At 32.0% G+C, this 11,695-nt stretch overlaps 1 protein-coding gene across 3 annotated transcripts; it reads left to right on the top strand.

Annotated features, from left to right (window-relative positions):
- The first annotated feature begins 2,428 nt into the window (after window positions 1–2,428).
- Window positions 2,429–10,920, top strand: LOC130825621 (pre-mRNA-splicing factor ATP-dependent RNA helicase DEAH1-like). Of its 3 annotated transcripts, none has more exons than XM_057690940.1 (6): window positions 2,429–2,793; window positions 2,943–3,059; window positions 3,160–3,290; window positions 4,632–4,743; window positions 9,807–10,589; window positions 10,690–10,920. In XM_057690940.1, exons 2-5 carry the CDS (start codon window positions 2,960–2,962, stop codon window positions 9,902–9,904), a joined length of 441 nt encoding a protein of 146 aa, XP_057546923.1. In that variant the 5' UTR covers window positions 2,429–2,793; window positions 2,943–2,959; the 3' UTR covers window positions 9,905–10,589; window positions 10,690–10,920. The 3 variants fall into 3 exon arrangements, with proteins under 3 accessions (XP_057546923.1, XP_057546924.1, XP_057546925.1); XM_057690941.1 differs by having other exon boundaries at window positions 2,448–2,793; window positions 9,841–10,589; XM_057690942.1 differs by having other exon boundaries at window positions 2,448–2,793; window positions 9,790–10,589.
- The last annotated feature ends 775 nt before the right edge of the window (window positions 10,921–11,695 follow it).

Raw genomic sequence — 11,695 nt, 5'->3', positions numbered from 1 at the left:
TACTCTATGAAGATAATTAAATTAAGAAAAATAGTAAAAATAAACAGAATAATAAGTTTGAAACAATAATAAAATAATACAACAAATTTACTGAACTAAACTAGAAATTTATTGATAAAAACTTGAAAATAGTGATCAGAAGAAATAAATAGAATTAACATTAAATAAGCTCTTTTGGAGTAATTTTTGAAAACTAATGTTAACATAAGCTTCCTACAAGAATTTTTTTGAAGTTAAATAAAGAAAAAACAAAACATTTTGATTGTTCATGAATTATTCCATTTAAAGTTGTCTAAATCTAACACGATGGACTCAACTCGAAATAACCTATATATAAAAAATCAAATTAAATTGTTACATCGAGAAGAGGTTTGAAGATTTGTTGAAGTATATTTCCCACCATAAAGTTGGCTTGGGTATCAGTGTATCACGCACAAACAAGTAGTTAGGTCGAAATAAGTAGCCAAGAGATAAAAAACATTCTTGAAACGATCATTGCTACATCGAGAAAAGATTGGTCTATAAAGCTTGATGACTACTTATGGATAGAGGTGTTGATTCGGATTATCAGGTTTATAAAAGCTAATTTGCAAAAAAATAAATTTAATATTAATAATAATAATAATAATAATAATAATAATAAAAAGAAAAATAAAAGAACAAAAAACATGATTTTTTTTATACTTTTATATTAAATTTAAGAATTAAAAGATCAAATTTAAAAACTTAAATAGCCAAATGTAAAACTTTAAAACCAAGTTGAAGACTTAAGTCGATTTAGTTTTAATTTTAAAACTAGATAATGCCCGTGCGATGCACAGTTTTATTAAATTTATCGACATAAATTACATTAATTTATATAAATGTATTACGACCATTAACGACACATTTCAAAACCAAATTTAGCACAAAAATATGTAAAGTTATTTTATAAAATTTTAAACAAAAAAAATAGTTTTTGCCATGGAAAATATATTTGACTTACATAAAAATAGTCACAATCTGAATCATATTAGAATAAAGCATTGCATTTAAGTAACCAATTGTATAGATAACAAAAATTCCTAACAAAAGTATATTATGTTTTAACTATCTCAGAATATCCAATACATTAATAATACTCATTTAGTAAATAAATTAAAAAAGATTTTATAAAAATTAAAAAAACTAAATAATATATATGGTTTCTAATACATTAAATGATGTGAGTGATAAAGTCAAAGATAAAAAAAAAAGTAGTCAAAAAAAACCAATGACATCATTATTGATAGAGGTGTTCAAAACCGGATACCGGGTCGACCCGGATCCGGAAATCCGGGTACCCGCTTTTTTGGATACCTAAAATTGTGATCCGGTTCCGACCCGATTTAAACTGAATACCCGGAATCCAGGTATCCGATTTAAACCGGGTTGGAAACCGGATACCCGGTTTTCTTACAATGTTTTTTTTTTTTTTTTTTTTTTTTGTCTTTTTTTCGTTCAACCATGCGTTTTCATCTCTATTTTTATTTAAAATATTTTTTTATATAAAATTCAAATACTAACTCTTTAAAAATATTTAGCTAAATTAATCATAAAAGACAAATTAAGAAAATTAAATAATAATATTATTACACATTGGCTTAAGTAAGAACAATTATATAAAAAAATTACATCTGCGGAGAAAAATTATATGAAGATTCAACCCAAGGTTAACTTAATAAATACCATTACTATTTTATTTATGAAAAAGTAATATAAATACCATTACTATTTTATTTATGAAAAGTAGTAATAATAAAATAAATAAATAAATAAATAAATAAATAAATAAAACGGGATACCGAATACCCGGTTTTCAAAAATATGTGACTCGGATTTGGATTCGGTACCCGATCCGTATTATCCGATTTTAAAAATCGGATACCAGGTAATTCGGATCGGATTTTTTTGCACACCCCTAATCATTGAGTGTTGGAGAGAAAATTTTCGTTGAGGTTGTGACATGTAAGCAATTTTAAATAGTGATGTTGTTAACAATGTTTTGTTTTAATAATAGTTATAGATAGATAGATTATAGATTTGGTATTATTATTTTTTGAAATAAATTTTCAATTTTAAGATTTAAAAGACCAAACAAAGGCTTAGAAAGACAAATTTCAACGTTATTTTGGATTTAAACTTTTAAGTATTAAAATTAATATTTTAAGTTTTAAAATGTGCGTTTTATGATTTGGTTGAAGACATGTATTGGAGTTCATAAATTCTTTATTAAGGACGTTTCACCGTGTCACAATTTCAATTGTGTCGCCTCAAACTATTTTTTTAAAAAAAGCTGCTTTCTTCACATGTGTAAATTTAAATTTCATTTTTTTTTGAGTTTTTTTTACTAATAATAAACTGCTTATATAAACCCGTCCGTTAGTTTAAGTAGGGGCCTGGGACACGTGCTCTAGGCACTTTTTATGAAAAAAAAATTAAAAATTTATTCTATTTGCTGCTGTTTAGAATTCATAAGCAACCCTAAAACCCACTTATCCATCCCACCCACGACCGGACGGCGAACGACCCTCACGGCCCTACCGCATCACCACCAACCATCGCCGGAATCTCTCGCCAGTCGCCACCCCTCACTGGTAGTTCGCTGTGACCTGTGAGTCTTTGACGCAGTCTGCTGTTCACAATTCGCAAATCGCAACGCCTGAAGGCCATCACTGCTGCTGCTGCCTGCACTTGCTGCCGTGAAGTCAAGCTATCAGGCCTAACGAGGCCACCGTGATACACCATACCAACCCACCTTCAATTAAATTTCAGGTACTCCCTCCGTTCTTTTTGTTTGTTCATAAGTTTATCCCAGAGAGATTAAAATTTGGTTTTTGAAGTATATATGGAAATTAAAATATATTCATGTGAGATCATGTTAGATTCGTTTTGATAGAAAGAATTTTAAAATATATATGCAGCTTGAATTGATGCAACAATGGGTAGTGAAGCCAAATTAAAATCATGGGTCTCCCACAAATTGATGTCTCTTTTGGGCTACTCTCAACCTACTGTTGTCCAATACATTATTGGTTTCTGTGAGTATTGAATTATCAATTATCATTTTACCCTTTTTTAGGTATAAATTGATTGGAAATTTTTATGCGAATATATAATTTGATTGATTATTTTGTATAGCTAATCAAGCTTCTTCCTCTGGAGATGTTGTGGGAAAACTTGTGGAGTTTGGGCTATCATCGTCTACTGAAACACGTGCTTTTGCAGAAGAGATTTATGCTCGCCTTCCTCGTAAAAATGCTGGAGTTAATGTATGTTTTGATTTTGTTGGGATGAGTTATTCCACATCGATAAATTGAAAATTGTGTGCACGCTTTATAAGCTATTAGAGATTTTCTTTCCATTGCCATATGGTTTTGGGATGGTATATATCTCCTTGGCATATGAAGTGTGTGCACTTGTGTCCCCCGTTAATATGCTGGCATTCACAATAAGTCCAGCCTAATTTAACATGGTATCAGAGCCAATGGTTCGATGAACAAATTAAAAATGGTAGGGTCGAAAAGAATGGCGTTCCTATCCTAATTGATTACTCCCACATGCGAACTTGACGGGGGTTCGTATGTGAGGGTGGGTGTTGGGATGAGTTATCCCACATCGATAAATTGAAAATTGTGTGCACGCTTTATAAGCTATTAGAGACTTTCTTCCCATTGCCATATGGTTTTGGGATGGTATATATCTCCTTGGCATATGAAGTGTGTGCACTTGTGTCCCCCGTTAATATGCTGGCATTCACAATAAGTTCAGCCTAATTTAACAGATTTTAAATTATTATGTTGGAGTCATTATTATGTTATCAGTTTTGGTATTCTTGTGAATTTTGGGTTATGTGTTTCAATCAACCATGATTTATAGACCCTTTTTCTTCAAAATTTTTTAAATTACTTGATCTAGTCTTGACCCTAATGTATTGGGTCATTCAACATACTTGTCACTGGATTTAAATTTGTTACAATGTGAAATTATTGGATTGCAACATTTTAATTATAATAAGAACTATAGAGAACTTTACTATTTGAGATTATGTTGAATTAAGAAAAGATGAACCACAATTGAAAGCTATAAAGAGGGATTAATAAAGAACTTTTTTGATCTTGTGTGAAGTGGATTACCCTTAATGTTGCTCATACTATTTTATTTCCAACTAAACAATTTCACATATGTTCATGGTTGTTAAAATCGCAATCTGGATCATAGAATTTTATTAGGGCTGGTAAAAGCTGACCCGATCTGCTAACCTGATCAGAAACCGACCCGAAATTAGCGGGTTTGGGTTTAGATTTTTGACCCAATTAATTAAATGGGTCAACCCGACCTGATCTGTTTATTTAATGGGTTAGGTTCAGGTTGAATATTTAAACCCGAAAAAAACCTATTTAACCCATTTATTAAATTGGTCAATCAGGTCAGGTCGACCCATATTAACCCATTGAAAATTTTTTAAAAAGTCATAAAAAAATAAAGATAACTAGGATAACTGGATAAGTGCCAAGGCCCAAGTGGTATATCATAAACCCTAAAAACATAAAATAATCATAAACCCATTGAAAGTTTGAAACGGCGCCTTCCTCAATTCCTTTCCACTCCAGTCTCTGTGTGACAGTGCGACTGCGCCTTCGCCCTTTTCCTTCCTCTTCTTTGCGGCAACTTCTTCTCAGTGTGACTGTGCGCCTTCTCCTTCCTCTTCTCTGCGGCACCAAGGTAAGAATTATTTCTTTGTTTTCCCATTTTTCTGATTATTTTTTTGATCGATTTTTTCTGATTTGGAATGTTTTCGATTTTTTTGATTTCAAAAAACTTAATAAAAATGCTTGTACTGTGTTCGATTATTCTTCACTAAAATGGTGTTTGGATTGAGATCTGGAATCTTTCTTTATGAAGCTTGTACTGTGTTCGATTTTCAACTCCATTAATGGATGCAAGTATGTTATTTTACAGTGTTTTTGTCATATTTTACAGTATGTTTTAGAGTTCTTTTACAGTGTTCAATTATTCTTAGAAAAATTATCAACTCTATTAATGGATGCAAGTATGTTTTACAGTGTTAGCCATGAATTAGTTTTTATAATATATGGGTCCAATGGGTCAAATGGGTCAAATGACCTGAAATATATGGGCTCAATGACCTGAAAAAAAAAATTAGCAGGTTAAATGGGTTATTATCAGGTTGACCCGACCTGCTACAGATCAGGTCGGGGTTTCAATTTTTGACCCATTTAATTAAATGGGTCAGGTTCAGGTCAAGGATCTACTGACCCATTTATATATGACCCGAACCTAAAAACGATCCAACCCGACCTGTTTGACACCCCTAAATTTTATGATTCTACGACCCAGATCTGAGCCAACGACTAGGATCGTTTACAGATTGGAATCAGGTAGAATCAGTGGTAGAATTGATCAGGATCGTGTGTGTAGAATTGCGATTCTTGAATGATCCTAACGATTCTATTTGAAAGACCTTGTAACGTATTATTTGGGCCTGAACCTGCTTCAGCCCACAAAAACCCTTAAAACCCCTAATTTCAATCATCCTTCTTCCTTCTCCCTCCCCCCCCCCCCCCAAAAAAACAAAACCCGCTGCTTGTGTTCTTCACATTCATTCACTCTATCTTTCTGCCTTGCTTGTGTTCCTCCTCTTGCTTAATCTTTCAACCTCTTCACTTCTGGTGTGGCTGATTGATCTTTCATGTTTGTCACTTAATTTTTTCTTGTCTTTTTATGTTCTTCAACCCTAATTTGATTTTGATTTCGTTTTCTTTTCATGTTATTCAATTACCATTTTTTCTTTTCTTTTCCTGTTATTAATTTCATGTTCATGTTCTTAAATTTGTTTTTTTTTTTAAATTTTTTTTTGTTTGAATTCTAAATTTCCCAATTCATTGATTCATTAAAATATAATTTTTTTTAGGTTTGAATTATGAACTTTTTTATTTATCTTAAGTCCAGGATTGTATGTAAAATTAGAAGTAAATGTAAAATTCATGTAAAATAGAAGTAGAAAACTTTTCCTCCCCAAAATGAAATGCCCATATACAATTATCTCTATAGGAGTATCTATGAAGCCAGCCATCGAGGAATGCCCCGCTGCTCGTCGAGTGAAACTGAGGCGAATCACCAACAATTCTCCATTCATTAGTACCCAATGTTTGTATTTCAGCCACATACTTGTGACTTCCATCTGTATTCAAAATCTTAAGAACCTTAAATTGATTCGAAATCGGGCATTGACCTAACCCATAAATGTCAACATAACAAGATGGTTTATACAATTGCTCAACAATCACCTGCTCACCAGTTAAAAGATTGCACACAATTAAAGGGTTCCATTGTGCCCATATTCCCAAACAAATTACTCCATTACATTCATTCACCACATGCAATTTATGATGTGGGGAAATAAATTCAGACTTGAATCTAATCATTGCATCACAACCCAAATCAAGATTACCCATTTCATCAACATCTAAAGATTTGTCAAGATCAAGCAACAGAAAATTTTTCTCGCCATTATTGAATTTACCATAAAGTAGAATAGGAAAATAGGGACAAGAAGAAGAGTGTAAATCAGCAAATTTAGAATTTGTAATAATCTCATACCATTCCTTACATACAAGTTTACAGTTTAAGCATGATTTTGTTGGTAATCTTGACAAAATATCACATATAATTAAAGATGGGATTTCTTCAAAACAGGGTCTAATCAGATAATCTTCTTCCTTCATTAGGAGTAATTAATTTGATGATAATATGACAATGAGGGAAAATTAGGAAACTGAAACAGTAGGTCTGCACCAAATTAAGGGGTTGATTGCACACCTTAATTTGCCCCAAAATGATGACTATGGATTGGAATGAAATGGACACGATCAGAACACAAAATGCAGCATGGAACCAGCCTCAAGAAACCAGTTCTTGATTTTCAAGCTGACGGATTACCCTCCAATGGCTTCACTCACCACCTTCGTGTAATTGATAATGCAACCCAAGGATTGACTACCTTGTAGAATGCAAGATAAACTTTGAATTTGTGTGACCAAAAAATCAAAGGTTTGAATTTATGACTAACATTCACTCAACAAAACAGATAATGTTTTGAAGAAAACAACAAATGTGTTTTATTTCTGAAAATATCCAAAACTGAGTTTACAAAGGCTAAGGTCTCCTATTTATAAGCCTAAGAGACATCCTAAAATTAGTTAAGACTATTAACAACACAGCCAAACTAAGAATAACGGCTAAAAACATCACGTGACAAACATGTGCACGTTTTGTTGAGTGAATCTTAGTCATAAATTCAAACCTTTGATTTTTTAGTCACACAAATTCAAAGTTTATCTTGCATTCTACAAGGTAGTCAATCCTTGGGTTGCATTATCAATTACACGAAGGTGGTGAGTGAAGCCATTGGAGGGTAATCCGTCAGCCTGAAAATCAAGAACTGGTTTCTTGAGGCTGGTTCCGTGCTGCATTTTGTGTTCTGATCGTGCCCATTTCATTCCAATCATAGTCATCACTTTGGGGCAAATTAAGGTGTGCAATCAACCCCTTAATTTGGTGCAGACCTACTGTTTCAGTTTCCTAATTTTCCCTCATTGTCATATTGTCATCAAATTAATTACTCCTAATGAAGGAAGAAGATTATCTGATTAGACCCTGTTTTGACGAAATCCCATCTTTAATTATATGTGATATTTTGTCAACATTACCAAAAAAAATCATGCTTAAACTGTAAATTTGTATGTAAGGAATGATATGAGATTATTACAAGTTCTAAATTTGCTGATTTACACTCTTTTTCTTGTCCCTATTTTTCTATTCTACTTTATGGTAAATTCAATAATGGCGAGAAAAATGTTCTATTGCTTGATCTTGACAAATCTGTAGATGTTGATGAAATGGGTAATCTTGATTTGGGTTGTGATGCAATGATTAGATTCAAGTCTGAATTTATTTCACCACATCATAAATTGCATGTGGTGAATGAATGTAATGGAGTAATTTGTTTGGGAATAAGGGCACAATGGAACCCTTTAATTGTGTGCAATCTTTTAACTGGTGAGCAGGTTATTGTTGAGCAATTGTATAAACCATCTTGTTATGTTGACATTTATGGGTTAGGTCAATGCTCGATTTCGAATCAATTTAAGGTTCTTAAGATTTTGAATACAAATGGAAGTCACAAGTATGTGGTTGAAATACAAACATTGGGTACTAATGAATGGAGAATTGTTGGTGATTCGCCTCAGTTTCACTCGACGAGCAGCGGGGCATTCCTCGATGGCTGGCTTCATAGATACTCCTATAGAGATAATTGTATATGGGCATTTTATTTTGGGGAGGAAAAGTTTTCTATTTCTATTTTACATGAATTTTAAATTTAGTTCTAATTTTACATACAATCCTGGACTTAAGATAAATAAAAAAGTTCATAATTCAAACCTAAAAAAAATTATATTTTAATGAATCAATGAATTGGGAAATTTAGAATTCAAACAAAAAAATTTTTTTAAAAAAAAAAACAAATTTAAGAACATGAACATGAAATTAATAACAGGAAAAGAAAAGAAAAAATGGTAAATGAATAACATGAAAAGAAAACGAAATCAAAATCAAATTAGGGTTGAAGAACATAAAAAGACAAGAAAAAATTAAGTGACAAACATGAAAGATCAATCAGCCACACCAGAAGTGAAGAGGTTGAAAGATTAAGCAAGAGGAGGAACACAAGCAAGGCGTAATAATATTATTATTTAATTTTCTTAATTTGTCTTTTATGATTAATTTAGCTAAATATTTTTAAAGAGTTAGTATTTGAATTTTATATAAAAATTTTAAATAAAAATAGAGATGAAAACGCATGGTTGAACGAAAAAAAGACAAAAAAAAAAACATTGTAAGAAAACCGGGTATCCGGTTTCTAACCCGGTTTAAATCAGATACCTGGATTCCGGGTATCCGATTTAAATCGGGTCGGAACCGGATCACAATTTTAGGTATCCGAAAAAGCGGGTACCCGGATTTCCGGATCCGGGTCGACCCAGTATCCGGTTTTGAACACCTCTATCAATGATGATGTCATTGTTTTTTTTGACTACTTTTTTTTTATCTTTGACTTTATCACTCACATCATTTAATGTATTAGAAACCATTTATATTATTTAGTTTTTTCAATTTTTATAAAATCTTTTTTAATTTATTTACTAAATGAGTATTATTAATGTATTGGATATTCTGAGATAGTTAAAACATTATATACTTTTGTTAGGAATATTTGTTATCTATACAATTGGTTACTTAAATGCAATGCTTTATTCTAATATGATTCAGATTGTGACTATTTTTATGTAAGTCAAATATATTTTCCGTGGCAAAAACTATTTTTTTTGTTTAAAATTTTATAAAATAACTTTACATATTTTTGTGCTAAATTTGGTTTTGAAATATGTCGTTAATAGTCGTAATACATTTATATAAATTAATGTAATTTATGTCGATAAATTTAATAAAATTGTGCATCGCATGGGCACTATCTAGTTTTAAAATTAAAACTAAATCGACTTAAGTCTTGAACTTGGTTTTAAAGTTTTACATTTGGCTATTTAAGTTTTTAAATTTGATCTTTTAATTCTTAAATTTAATATAAAAGTATAAAAAAATTCTTGTTTTTTGTTCTTTTATTTTTCTTTTTATTATTATTATTATTATTATTATTACTATTATTAAATTTATTTTTTTGCAAATTAGCTTTTATAAAATGACAGAAAAAAACCAAAGCTTACACCGTGAAATCAAAAGACTTAGGTGCCATCACCCAGCTGAAGCTCCAATGGGCCAAGACAAGCCCCTTGTCATGCGCTAGGAGGGAGACGGGCCTCGAAAGGAAAAGCTAAGATCGAGCCTACAGAAATTAGCAATCCAATCACTAGTGGAAAAAATCACATTTGCTGCGCAACACATGCTGCGGTTTTACAAAAAAACAGCATAAAATTATTTTTGAAAAAAAAAATTAAATATATGCTGCGGTTTTCCCGTTGCCCGCAACAATTAATTGAAGATTCACAAGCATATGCTGTGGTTTTCTCTTGCCCGCAGCAATTAATTAGTACATGTTGCGGTTTTCTCTCAGCCCGCAGCAAATAAGCATTAAAAAATCCCCCCTTTCAACGTTATACCCTTAAACCCACACGAAGAATTTTTATAAAACACTCGAAAACGGCTGCTACCGTTTCATAAAACATCTTCTTCACGCTACTACGTACCGTGTTCTTCTGCAAGTTCCATTGTCTTCTTCAAGTGCCATTGTCTTCTTCAATTTCGCATACTGTCTTCTTGTTCAACCCACGCACACACTGCTATTGTCTTATTCTTCAAGTTCGTTCTTCTTCTTCTTGTTCAAGTTCTTTAAACCCACACGAAAAACCCACGAACATTTCAAAATAAACACCATTTTCGTTCCTTTTCTTCTTCTTTAACATTTAAAATCCACCATTGTTGCTTCCTTCAAAAACCCACGAAATAAGGGTTTATTCTTATTCTTCGTCAAGGTATTATTTTTTCAAGCTTAAATTTAAGTTCTTCAAATTTCATTATGTTTTGGGGAATTAGTTTATTTTATACTAATTTTGATTTTGTTTTTCATTATAGGTTGCATAATCAAATTTAAAAACAACATTATCATATCTATTACATGTGATATTTTGTCAAGATTACCAACAAAATGAAGGAAGAAGATTATCTGATTAGACCCTGTTTTGAAGAAATCCCATCTTCAATTATATGTGATATTTTGTCAACATTACCAACAAAATCATGCTTAAACTGTAAACTTGTATGTAAGGAATGGTATGAGATTATTACAAGTTCTAAATTTGCTGATTTACACTCTTCTTCTTGTCCCTATTTTACTATTCTACTTTAAGGTAAATTCAATAATGGCGAGAAAAATTTTCTGTTGCTTGATCTTGACAAATCTTTAGATGTTGATGAAATGGGTAATCTTGATTTGGGTTGTGATGCAATGATTATATTGAAGTCTGAATTTATTTCTCCACATGCATGTGGTGAATGAATGTAATGGAGTAATTTGTTCGGAATATGGGCACAATGGAACCCTTTAATTGTGTGCAATCTTTTAACTGGTGAGCAGGTGATTGTTGAGCAATTGTATAAAACATCTTGTTATGTTGACATTTATGGGTTAGGTCAATGCCCGATTTCGAATCAATTTAAGGTTCTTAGGATTTTGAATACAAATGGAAGTCACAAGTATGTGGCTGAAATACAAACATTGGGTACTAATGAATGGAGAACTGTTGGTGATTCGCCTCAGTTTCACTCGAAGAGCAGCGGGGCATTCCTCGATGGCTGGCTTCATAGATACTCCTATAGAGATAATTGTATATGGGCATTTCATTTTGGGGAGGAAAAGTTTTCTGCTGTTGTAGTACCGGATGGTATGAAGCGAGGTCATTGTACTGAAGTTAGTGTTTTTGATTCTCAACTTTGTTTTAGTTCGATAACTATGAGCTGTCGACAATGTGATGTTTGCGTTAGAAGAAATACGCTATCAACAGATTCTTGGATGAAGCTATTTGTATTCCAAGTCGAGTCGCTTATGCATCGTATTCCTCTAGTGATGAAGGGTAAGAGA

This window comes from Amaranthus tricolor, chromosome 10 (assembly GCF_026212465.1).
Source record: "Amaranthus tricolor cultivar Red isolate AtriRed21 chromosome 10, ASM2621246v1, whole genome shotgun sequence".
Taxonomy (NCBI): domain Eukaryota; kingdom Viridiplantae; phylum Streptophyta; class Magnoliopsida; order Caryophyllales; family Amaranthaceae; genus Amaranthus; species Amaranthus tricolor.
This window is presented reverse-complemented; position numbering and strand designations above follow the sequence as displayed.

Bases quoted from the DNA above. Each gene is read 5' to 3' on its own strand.
- LOC130825621 (XM_057690940.1), top strand. From the start codon at position 2,960: ATGGGTAGTGAAGCCAAATTAAAATCATGGGTCTCCCACAAATTGATG. The intron at 3,291-4,631 runs GTATGTTTTGAT...TTTCCACTCCAG, and splicing joins GTAAAAATGCTGGAGTTAAT to TCTCTGTGTGACAGTGCGAC. The intron at 4,744-9,806 runs GTAAGAATTATT...ATAAAATGACAG, and splicing joins CTCTTCTCTGCGGCACCAAG to AAAAAAACCAAAGCTTACAC.